The 12,875-nt window shown below is 45.2% G+C and overlaps 1 protein-coding gene across 4 annotated transcripts in view; it reads right to left on the bottom strand.

The window, feature by feature from the left end:
- Positions 1-12,548, bottom strand: part of SRGAP1 (SLIT-ROBO Rho GTPase activating protein 1) — a 145,855-nt gene extending 133,307 nt beyond the window's left edge. For all 4 annotated transcript variants that reach the window (XM_066183172.1, XM_066183173.1, XM_066183174.1 and 1 more), the window contains exon 1: positions 11,934-12,548. In XM_066183172.1, the coding sequence (XP_066039269.1) occupies positions 11,934-12,000 (67 nt within the window). In that variant the 5' untranslated portion in view covers positions 12,001-12,548. The remainder of the gene's footprint in view (positions 1-11,933) is intronic.
- Positions 12,549-12,875: the final 327 nt, after the last annotated feature.

Below are 12,875 nucleotides of genomic sequence, written 5' to 3'. Positions count from 1 at the left end.
CTGTATACTGTGATAAAGAAATAAGGTATCCTCTGAACACTTCCCCCTCCAGATTAACAAAGTAAGTATTCATAATTTAGAATGGTCACATAATTATATCAATCCTACGGTCCTCCTCCTTTTCCCTTCCTTTAAAAAAGCAGAGCAGGAACACACTCTTGCTGGAATTCATAGAGAACCCTATCTCTCTGCAGCCTGCTCTAACTACCAGGCAATGGATTCATAATCACCCTGTAAATAATTAAATATTCATTAAGTCTGGGAAAGAGCTTGAGAGCTTCAACAAGAAACCAGGGAGACTTGCCCAAGAATACTAAGTTCCTTAGTTCTCAGAGCAATCATTTGTAAGGTGGGAGATCTGTACTCAAGACTCAATTCTGAGTAAGATAACGGTAGCAAAATACGGAACTGAACTCCTCACACAAATGCTCTGATCCCTAAGAAGGATGCACTGATCAGATTCCTGATGCCACAATTTCATACATATTCTCACATGGCTCAGCAGAAAAAGAAACATTTTTAGGTCTACTCTGGTGGCAACACGGATGACATCACCATGGATGAGACTGGCACTTTGTCTCTGCCAGCTGGAGGCAAGGCAGTTTCTGGTCTATAAATATTGGAGATGCTGCATTTGAAACTATACTACAGAATAAACATGTAGGCCAGTATCTGCAGTCACACAAACATACCAACACCTCAGAAGTGAGGCAGCAACCAAAGCAGAACTATATGTGGCATCTGAAAGGCAAACACAAGAGCTAGAGTTCTTTTATGAATTTAATCCCATGGGATATTTTACACCCTAAGCCTCTTTGAGCCTCCATGGACAACTGAAAACTGTTACTGTAGCCTGAAAGTCTGTCCTCTTAGGCCTGAGCAGAGACCCCAGCCCTCGCACCCACAGTTACAGAGGCAATACTGGAAGCACCAGGTAACAACACAGAGCTATACTGAACTCCCAAGCAGACCACTATCAAAGCATGTACATGCAACCTCACTGAACAGATCCTCTGAACACCCGTATCCTCTCACCAGCAACCCCAGTTTTCTTGTCAGGGAATATATATTACAGGAATTACACTTTGGCTCTTATTTTCATTGACTTTTTTTTTCCCTTTTGATATGCAAAAGATGGTTCTTCCTGCTCAACATTATGGTTGTCCAGAAAGGTTTCCCAGATATGAGTCCCTCCTCAGTGCTTATCCAGACCATACAGCAGATCCTCCTGGAAGTTATGCTAAGGGAGGTAGAAAATACTGTGACTGGCGAGCATGACTTTGTAAGGGCAAACTGCGCTTTAGAAACTTGGTGGTCTTCTGTAATACAGGTTACAGCACTAGTGGATCAGCAAAGAGCAACATGTCACGTACCTTGACTTGTGTAGAGCACTTGAAACTATCACATGTGACATCCCTGTCTCTAACCTGGAGCCACGTGGGTTAGGCAGATGGACCACTTTGTCAGTAAGGAACTGGCTGGATAGTCTCACTCAAAGAGTTGTGGTCAACAGCTCAACATCTAAATGGAAACCAGTGCTGTTGAGTGGTGTTCCTCAGGGGACTGTATTGGGACCAGGGCTTTTTGACATCTTCATTGGTGACACAGACAATGGGATTAAATGCACTCTGAGCAAGTTTGTGAATGACGCCAAGCTGTGTGGTGTAGTTAACATGCTGGAAGGAAGTGATGGCATTTAGATTGGCTTGAAAGATGGGTCCCTGAAAACCTCATGAAGTTCAACAAGGCCAAGTGTAAGGTCCTGCATGTAGGTCAGAATACTCCCAAAGACAAATACAGGCTGAGCAGAAAACGGATTGAGAGCAGCACTGAGAAGGACTTGGGCACGATGGCTGGCAAGAAGTTCAACATGATCTGGCAATGTGTGCTTGCAGCCCAGAACACCAAACATCCTGGGGTGCATCAAAAGAAACATGGCCAGTGGGCCAAGGGAGGTGATTTTTCCCCTCTACTCTGCTCTGCATCCCGCAGAGGGGGCATCCCACTCTGGTGCCACCAACATAAGAAGGGTGGGGACCTGCTGGAGCAAGATATGATCAGAGGTCTGGAGCACCTCTCCTATGAGTACAGGCTGAGAGAGTTGGTGCTGTTCAGCCTGGAGAAGTGAAGGCTCAGGGGAGACCGCAGAGCAGCCTTCCAGTACCTAAAGGGAACATGAGAGCTGGACAGGGAATTTTTACAAAGGCATGTAGTCATAGAAGAAGGGGTAATGGCTTTGAACAGAAGGAAAGTAGCTTTATATTAGATTTAAGGAAGAAAATCTTTAGGAGTGGTGAGGCTTTTTTTCTCATTAAGGCCACATGATCATGTTCACCAGGCATCGTCTATCGCACCATCCCACAGGTAAAGTGGGAATACTGCTTAAGAAGCACAGGATTTGACCCACAGCTACAATATCATGGCATCAGAAGTGGCTGGCAATTAAGGGATTACAATACAGTCCACAATAATCCGATGAGCTCGGCTGCAGAGGCACATAGACTGCTCATCACAGGCTGCTGGGGAAGAAGTGATGCCAGGCATGCACGACGGCGCTCGCTGCCACCAGGCTCCTCCACGGCACCCTGGGAGGAGAGGAGCACCTGGCAGGTGGGGACCTGCTACCTGCACCGGGCTGCCTCATCTCTTCTGCAAAGGGGAACCTTCTCCCACTCTGCAACATGGTTGTGATTTTAACACTAAAGTATCTGAGCAGATTAACACTTTGATTCATTAAATTAGGAATCTCACTAATTTAATGCACTGTTACTTGGAAATTACGAAGGCACAAATGAAGACAGCCCCCCAAAAAGGTACATAAGACAAACAACCCTATTACATTGGTCTTAACCTCACGTAGTCTGCCAGGCAGCAAGCACAGCACAGTTGTCAAGTTCTTAAACACACCAGTTATCCATACGCACAACACACACAAAAGCTAGCTTTCTGCTACACAGCTGGTTCCTCAAGGAACTAGTATTATTTAAGCAAAGAATGCAGACGCCAATTTGCAAAATACATGAGGCACCTATGGACAAGAACTTATACACTTATACACTCACATTTCTACTCATCGGCAAATCAGTGACTTGCAAGAAGTAGAGCTTGTTGAGCTGTCTAACCAGTTATAGCAACCTTAGTGTAGTAAGAATCCTGATAAGGGTTAAGAACTTTTTTCTTTTTAGCCTGCCTTCTGAATTCCTGCATAAATACTGTCAAAGAAATACAAGTAACTTTATGCCTAGTAACTTAGTTACAGCAACTAGTCACAGAGACCAGTGTTGAAATGTATGACAAAAGAAGAAAATCTTTTGGGGGTGGTTTTTCTTGGTTTTAGTAGAACAAGCAGAATAACAGATCATCCTGGTCTGTATTTTAAAAATTCAATTATTTCAATTTCTCCATTATTGTGTAAAACAGTAACTTAATTGTTGAGTTAGAAAGTTTCAGTTGAGACGCCTGCTCATCTTGGTACTGAATGAACACTTATTTTATCTTGCCTCTGACCTGATCCTTTAGATTGTTTATCCTCTCTCTGCTTAAAAAAGAATCAGAGGGGAAAAGCAGAGAACAGCAAGGTTTGAAAAAAACAGGTTGTCGAAAGAAGAGTCATACAAGAGCTATCACTGAATCTTATTAGACTTCTGGTATACTCTGTACTTTGTAAACATGAACAGATTCCTCTGATTTTCAGGAAGCCGATACTCTGGAACTGGCTAGTACAGTAGAGACCATTTTCTTTCCTCACAAGAAAGAATGTACACTGCAAAGTGAAAGGGGATCAGCTTGTCTCCTTAGTTTTATACACAGAGCAAAGCCAAAAGTGTGCACCACTCCATTTTGTGACATCCTGGAAGAAACAAGCAGCATCCCAAAGACTCCCCACAAAAGACAGTAACAACAAACTACTAACAGATTTTACATGCAGAGTAATTCAGATGAGTAAGCACTGAGTCAGTTAAGGAGTCTGCATAGTTTACATGAATCTCTAGTCAGTTTTGTTTCCCACAACAGCTAATTATGTAAAGGGTTACAATCATGACTTCCTGGAAGTCATCATCTGGTAAGCCAGCTGCATTTTCTTTTTATTCCCAATATAGCTAACAAGAAATACTGCACCATAAGTGTCCTAATTATACTTTTTGTAACTTCTATTTCACAATAAAAAACCCACTTAAGTCTAGTGTATTTTGAGAATGTTTTGGTTAATATGCTAATACAGCTCCCTTGCCTGCTTGTCAGCATTTCTGCATCTATAAAGGAAAGTCTCAGGAGGTTGCAACCGAAACTAAAGCATGTTTTATTGGTCAATAATAGATAACATAACAAAGTTAACAGGAATATTCTAACTGCTGAATCCATGATCACATTTCTAAGCCAGTTCTACTGAATCTTTTTTGAGAAAAATAGACAAAGAAGTAGTATTTTTCCCTTCTCACCACCTTAACTAAAAGCAGCTCCTCAGATGCTATGATCAACATTAACACAGATTAAGAACCCACACACCTTAGGAGAGACTTCATTAAAGACAGATCAACAGCACTATCCTGCACTGGACATGGTTTGGAGTAGATAACACAGGCCACCTTTATTTCATAGATATGATTATAGAAGAGCCAAATCATAAAGCATACACTTTCTCCACAACATTTTCTTAGAGCATTTAGTGGGTTTTCACTTCCAACCTGCAACACCTACCCCATCAACATACATCTAAAGCTGGGATTATTTTGTTGTGCCAACTGTGAACTAAACCAAGTATTTACACCTTCCAGAGAAGACAGAATAGCATGAAGTCATGACAATGCCCACATACAAACCAGTTCTTGGAAACAGAACATCAGATTTGATTGGGGTTATTTCCAAAGTGCTCTTCATTTCTCATAATGACATTATATCTCAAGTTCAGGATTTATCAGTCACCTCCAGGTAAAATTCAAATTTCCAGTGGGTTGTACGATGCAAGACTGAATATTGCATCTTGCAATTCATACAGCCACATGCCTGAGAAACAGTGACACAGGAAAAACAAAATGAGAAGGAAGGAATTCTTAAAGAGATCTTCCTTGATCAGTTACAAACCTGAAATTAACTGAAAAAGGCTTGAGAATATGAGTGCTTTGCCTGGACAAGATGGATTAGTGGGAAGAGCATAAGTAAAACACCTTTAGCCTACCAGGTGGCTGTAACACTCGTGACACACTTCAATATCTACCAGAAGATGACTTCCACAAGCTGCAGAAAACAGTAGATTCCGGAGGAAGTAGTGCCTCAGGATTATGGCTCCACTACAACAGATCAAAGTGAACTGTTTGTCTTAGAGCACTCCCACAGGACCAAGCCACCACACAAACTGCCAAAACAGCCTGCAGTTGTTTAAGTCTTGGAAACAAAGGAAAAAGCAGTGATAACCAACTCCTTTAGTTTTAGTGCCAGACACAGCCTTGGTAATGTAAAAGATACACAGCAAGCGGTCTTCCTGTGCAGACAGCTGTCTCTTACCCAAGAGATGGACCCACGCTCTCAGCAATGGCCCTCTGTGCTTCATCCCAAGTATCTGCTACTGCACAGCCCACCAGCCTCATCCCTGTTACTGGCACATAAGCCAGTTACGGTTGGTATCATAAGCCAGTCATTGCACTTTCAACCACTGCCTCCAATTTTCAGCTGTTGCTCTTCTTCCACATGCATATGTATGTATCTACACACATACCCCCACAATCTCTTGAACCTTGGGGTGTGTGGCACAATGCCCAAGAGACAAAAAACAGGGGAAGAGAAGATGAAATAACTTCAGGAACAAGAGGCCATTCATGACTCACAGCTCCCAGACTGACCAGCACAGTGGAAGGTCAGCCAGCCTTGCCTCGGAGATGGCCAGCCCTCAATCACATCTGCCCAGAGAGCTCAGAGCAGAGAGGACGGGGCAGATCCCTGAAGGGTCGGGTCAGTACATGACAAGGTGGGAGAAGCCACTCACGGAGGAAATGCTGCCGTAAGACGAAAACCTGCAGGAAGCAAAGGCGGCAGCACCCCGAGCACAGACAGCCCTGCTACACATTTAGCCTAATCGCTCACACACAAACAAACCCCCACACTCCAAAGCCTACTTTGCCCTGTGAAAGCTGAGCAGTAAGAGTAGATTAGACTCTAATAGGGATTAATACAAGTTAAGGTAGCAGCGATTTCCACTAGGGAGACTAGAAAGGTTAGATGTGGGATAGCATGACAGGTAGATGTAGGAAGGGTTGGGGAAAAAAAAGGTAAAGAGAAGAACAAATACCACAGGAGCTCGCATTGACACCTGTCTGGCTCCATTTGTGCTCTCCCCCATGTCCATCCCTGTCCAAAGCAGAGATCAGACATGCTGCACTGTCAAGTCATGGTCAGTGATTTCTAACAGGCTGTGTAATGGTCAGGAGGGGATTTCTTATCCAATCTCAACAGCACTGACCCACTTTTTTCCAGCACTACCATCCATCACCTCTGACTGACAAGGAGGCCAGCTTCCACAAAAGGCAAAAGCTAACACAAGCAAAGTCTGACGCAGAAAATGGAAAGAAATTCGGATCCCATTCAGTCTTACTGAACCTACTTCAAAGCTATGTTTAATTTTATTAGCAACTAGAACTCCAATTCATAAAAAAGTGACCAATAAAAGATAATGGCAGGAAATTAAATGACCTTAGCATGATTTAGAGAATTGCTCTGCAACAGCACAACTCCATAGAAAGTATGCTTGGAAAGGAAAAAAAAAAAAAACCCGAAAGAAGTGAACATAAAAAGTTACCATATTGCTTCAGAGCCAGAGCCAAGTTAGAATTTCATGTTAGAGACTAACGAAATGTGTATTTACAAAACATATGCATTAAATATGCATTATGATTGCCATACTGCCAGAAAGAAACACTGTTCAGACAATCCGTTCACTACCTACCTTTTCATGTGTGCTTTAGTAATCAAGACTTTATTCACCTTCAAATTCAAGTAAAATAATAAATGTAGCTTCACTGTGGTGCAGAAACACAGCAGCTACAGTGCATGGACAAACCAGGAAGAAAAAAAAATACTTTCCTGACTCTTGGTCATATTTTCAAAAAGGCATGGAAAAAAAAGGTGGTTTTTCCTTTAATTACATAGAAAGACTAAGAAGCCAAAACCTCTGAAGTTCTTCAGTAATGACCTTAGGGAAGCAGGCATTTTGCAGGGCTCTCTCATGCCCCAAACACTTTGATACATAGCATAGTAATAAATCAAGTTCCTTAGTTTTTATTCCAAGAAAGCTGTGGAAGATTAAGAGCACTGAATATGTTGGTTAACAAAAAAAAAAAAAAAAAAACAGAACAAGGCAAAACCCAAAACAAATCAAACCCAAAATCAACCAAAAAACTCTTCAGTTTATGACTGAACTGTCTGAATCTGCAGACACCCCTTTCAGACGCACAGTCAACTACAAACTCATTAACATTTACCAGGACAACTGGAGTTTGCACTCTGAAAGGACCAGAGAGCTGGGAGAAAATGGTAGGGGAAAAGATACAAAACTTCATTACACAACATAACTCCAACTAGAAAATAGCATGGAGAACAATATCCTCTCTGTATCAGACAGAGTCATGCATGTGGTCAAGTTCTTTGACCAGAAAAATTTCTGCTAAACCACACTTGATAAACTTGAACTTTGAAAACTGGCATCTACTCATCACACTTTTTTTAAAATAAACCTCAAGAATTCTGGCATCATCCAAGGTACCAAACATTTCACTACAAAGACTTTATTCAAAACAGCTATCAGTTTACTAAAACAACAGCCCAATTTGTACTTCAGAACTCAGCCTTTTCTCAGAGAGGCTTCTGTTGTTGTTTTAATGTGAAGCTGAAATTCAGTTTCACAATTCAGAATTTTCATTTTTCATAAAAATTAGTTAGGCATGTAATACAGACTGCTACCAAGTTCTTTCTGATGAAAAATAGGAGTATTTTGTTCTGAAGAAGGCCACACAAATATTGATCTTGGGGAAGCGTCTTCCTCCGCAAACTACTTTTGGGCTTGCATTTCCACTAGGTCATTTCCAACTGAAAAACGAAGGTGCAAAAAGGAGGGATCTAAGCAGCTCTCCCCTCAGCCCTTTTCAGCTGGAGATGCAGTTTAGTAAGAAGGCTGAGACTTAAACTCCAATGACTTGCAACAGTTTACACCACATAGAGAATCTCTCAAAAGAGACAGGCCCGATAATTAGTCAATACAATGCTTACCTAGTCAAAGCACATTTCTCCTGGCACGGAAGGCCAGTTACAAGTCCTAAGAAGGCAAACATGCTAGTTTAACGTGAATGATTGAAAAGCTCTGGAGCAGTATATTCCTAATCCTCTTGCTACTACAAGAAATTTATTTTTCAGAAGGATAAATTTCCAAAAGGAGCCAGGCATTCATGATCTCACCAGCTTACCCTTTACCATACTCAAGACATCCACTCACAGACATCAGAGGATGCTCTAGTATTTCTTCACTATTGTGAACTGCTTGGTACCTTTATCAATAGACACTACTTGGCATTATCAGCAGTACAAGGAGCAGCTGGTCCTCAGAATACAAAAAGTAAGATAGGCTACTATAGTCAACTGAGCCTTGAGTAAAGGCATGCTGTCTATAAATCTAATAGGGTCATACAGCAGAAAGTTAATACTTAACTATACCACCGGTCTGCTGTTCATCTAAAAAGTATTCCTTCCACTTTCTAGCTCTAGTTGTATACCCCCGCCCTGCTGCAAGGTTGGGAAACTACCCCTAATGACTTCAGAGTGCAAATAAAATTACCACATTCTTCAGAAAAACACAGATACAACTGATACTGCGGATGACCGGGAATATTTTATTAGTTATGTTACTTTCCAGGTATCTTTATGTCTACAAAGTCAGGTACCCATGCCATCATAATATTCTTACATACTCCAAAACAACAGGTATAGGTATCCAGCTAGACAGATCTAACTTCAGTATTAAAACAGCCTTAAGAAATATTCTTCTGCTTTCTATACAGTGTGCAGGGAAGTAAACACACTTACCTTATTGATTCAATTGCAACAGCTCTTGACAGAAGGTAGACTGAAGAACAAGGATGTTGCAAAAAAAGGTGCAAGAAAATGTTCTGCACAAGTCAGAAGTACCTTGTTTACTTCAGCTTGACAAACAGGTAACATTTACAGACTTTCTGCTGTTCCTGTATGACCTCTACTAAAGCAATAGCCAATCTAGTGATACTGCTAAAAATCCAAGGAGAAGATGTCAGTTTACACCATTCAGGAACCAGGCACGACAATTTACATCTGTTACTGCTTCCTATTTGGGGAGTTAAGAGCAGAAAAGCTATGTGAAGAATGGCACTATCAAATCCTCATTTCCAAATATGGCACCATATCCATACTCTACAGGGCATGTACATTGCAGGCCCCTCTTCCTTCAGTACTAATATTCAGACATCTTAAGGCAGGATTTACAAATGCACACATCAGTGGCGTGGTTTCAGAAGCACTAAGGCTGATGCTCAGCAGGCAGGGCTCAATGCACTCTCACAGCAAGGTACGGGAGATATGTGCTGCTGCACTCCTGTGCACACGCCTGTCCAGAGGACCTCAGATGGCCAGTCTGCTGCCCAGCTGTCCACATCCTTCAGCAACTAAACACATCAGCAGCGAGAAATCAGCTAGCCATTGCAAACACCAGAAATCACAGGCAGCAAAAGCAGTTTGGCCACACCCTTTCTCCTAACCTAATATAAGAAATTCCAAGCAGCATATAGGGATCTGACTTTCCTGAATTTACATTCCCTTAAAGCTACCTTGCTGGCTAATTAGGGTTGATTCCTTAGGCCTTGAATCCTCAACATCAAAAAGATTTTCAAGGTATCACACAATGGCATTACTGCTTTTTTATAGTATCACTGAGCTGATGTCAAGCAGAATTATATCTTAGCACAGACAGTTCTTGCCACCTGAAATACAATTGTAGCGATGCTGGCTAAAGAAAAAGCATCTCTGATTACAATTGCTAGCCCAGCATACATTTTCAAACAGCTGCTAATCAACAATAAAAACAAGACAGTTAGGTGGGACCAGACTGCACACACCCCAGACCACCACAAAGAAGCAAAGCAAGTTAAAATTCCTATTAAGGTATATTAACAAATGCCACCTCCCCCTGCAATTATGATGGGAGATCACGACACCAAAGGAGAGCCAGCTTATCAACAGTACTGTATGCCTTAATCTTTGGTATCTTTTGAAATGATACAATATACATAGCTGAAGGGCATGGCATTTTTTCTTCATTATTCAAAAGAAAAGACTGGCATATATAGCAACTGGCTGCAGATAATAAAGGCTGAGCCTTGAACAATCAAGTTAGGAGGTGAAGAACAGTCTGCACACTGTGCACTGAGCTTAAGATCTCAAACATTTTTTATGCTCAGTGACCAAGACAAATCTGTACCATGCCCACAGAGAGGCTAAAGTGCCAACGCTTCAAGGGCTCAATGGCAGTGAATTCACGAGCTATGTGAGAACTGTCTTGGCCCTGCCCATGTCAGACAGACACTTGAAGTGTGGCTTACCTGCCAGCTCAGATCCCTCACTGCCTACCTGTCTGGCAAATGTCTTATTTTAAGTATAGATCCTTTCCTGGATACAAAAAGACTTCCAATAGTGACAGATATTTTTCACAAAAAGTTAAGCTTAGGAAGAAAAAACCTCAAAAACTACCTCTTTACTTTTAAGAGGGAAAAACCCCAACAAAACTACAAGCACTGCCTTGAAAAACTGATGTCATAGGATGAAGTGAGAGGAAAATATATTGTGCAAGTACACAAAGTCAATACATCTTTCAACAACTGAGGAGTGGTCCCTCCCAGCCTGCTCCAGATGTCTCATATAGAAGGTTCCCAGCCCTTGCCTGCGTGGAGCAGGAAGGCTGTTCCTGAAGCCCACGGACATGAGGACATGCTCCATCTCTGCACATTGCAGACTGTGGGCAGCATCAAGGAGGGAACACCCTACCTATGTAGAGAGCCCACCAGCATCATTTTAAAAAGCAGAGTTCAGGTGTTGCATAGCTTTTTACATGCCGTGTTTCAGGTTTGCAACCATCCCTGGATTTATTACAATTTTTATATTATGCAATATTTTCCCCGACAGCATCCAGAAGGATGCGCAGCAGAAGACCCACACCCCACTGTCATGTCGCTACTTTCCCAATCTCTGTTCCACCCAAGGCACTGACAGAGGGAAAACGCTAGGCGAGGAAACTCGAGGGTCTGGAAGCGCCGGTGGCTCAAGCCAGGATCTGCCGCTGTCCTTGGCACAATAGTTGGATGCGATACAGCCGGGCGATGCGAGGCTGAAATACTTCCTGGGATGGCTGAATGGGCTCATTCAGTAGTCAAGGGTAATTCTTTTATTAGCCATCTTCTACAGCCCAGTACAGAAACTACAGCCCCGAAGGGAGGGTGGGAGACACCAGCCATGTGCCTCAAGAAAGGGGTATGGCTTAGCATTGTCTCTCGCCTCAGTAATTGACAAGCTTTTTTTTTTTTTTTTTTTTTTTGTCTTCCCTTTCCCCTTCCCTCCCCCTCACCCCCGGGCGTTACCGAAGTCGGTGGAGGAAGGGAAGGTGCTCGGCCGGGGCCGGGCTGTGGAAGAGCCACCGCAGCTGCCGTCCGGCCCCGGCCCCTCGGACCCACCGGCGCCGCTCGGAGCGCTGTGGGGGGGCGGGGGGAAGCCTCCTCCCTCGCCTTCTCGCCGCTGCCTCCCGCCCCGAAGTTCGGGCAACTGGGACCGGCCGCCCCGCCGGCGGTGGCGGCTCGGCCGGCAGCCGGGGGAAGGGGCCGGCAGGACACCCGGCCCCCGCGGCGGCTTTCCCTCTGCCTCCCCGCGCTTACCTTTCACTTGACTTTCATACTCCGCTATAATCTCTTTGTCCTTTTTGAATCTGCTCGGGGTTGACATTATCCACTCGCTTCTTCCGCTTCTCCGCCTTGTTCTAAATTATTATCACTAATTATTCTTGTTTTTCTGGAGGAGCTCCCAAGTTGTGTCAGGCGGCCGCAAGCCCCAGCGAGCGCGGCGGCCGGGGAGGCGGCGGGCGCTGGCCCCGCGGGAGCGCCGCCGGCACCGGAGGCGGCGAGGCGGGAAGCGGCGATCAGACTAACCCCGGCGCAGGCACCATCGCCTCCCGGCACCGCCGCCGGCAGCAACGCGGTCCGCGGCCCGGGGCCGCCGCAGGGCGGGGCGGCAGAGCAGCGGCCGCGGGGCACTCGCTTCCACTAGGCGAGGGCGGGGGCCCGGCGGCTGCGCCCCACCATTGTTATCTCTCCTCACGCACCCGGGAGAGGGGAAGGGAAGCAGGGAGAGAGCGGTGGGCGGGAGGCAGGCGGCCGTGCTCGGTCCCTACGCCAGAGGCACTGGTTACTGCCGTCGCCGCGCTCGCCTGGGTGGGAACTCGGGGCCGGCGCCCCGCCGTGAGTAACCCCGGGCGGCAGCGCCGTGGCGCATGTCCCAACCTCGCGGGGCGAGCAGTCGCCGGCTTGGGGCGGCTCCCCCGCCGCGCCCTGGAGAGGTGTCTCCGGGAATAAACTTCTCCCCGCCCTCCCGCCGCTGTCTCCTCCCTTCCTGCCTGCCCTCCCGCCTCCGGTCCTCGCTTGCCTTGTCTGCCCGCTCTGCCGCCCCGGCGGCAGCCGCTCACCGCCCCGGGCCGGAGCCCTGGGTGCAGCGCCCGCTCGCCCCGGCCGGCCCGCAGCCCAGCAGGCCTGGGGGCTTGGGTTGGGGCGGGGTGGGGATGGAAGGAGGGAGATCCCCCTCCGCCGCCCCTATCGAGCACACGG

The sequence above is a fragment of the Chamaea fasciata genome, unplaced genomic scaffold (genome assembly GCF_029207755.1).
Source record: "Chamaea fasciata isolate MVZ Bird 193981 ecotype frontalis unplaced genomic scaffold, bChaFas1.0.hap1 SCAF_5, whole genome shotgun sequence".
NCBI classification, from domain to species: Eukaryota; Metazoa; Chordata; class Aves; order Passeriformes; family Sylviidae; genus Chamaea; species Chamaea fasciata.
This window is presented reverse-complemented; position numbering and strand designations above follow the sequence as displayed.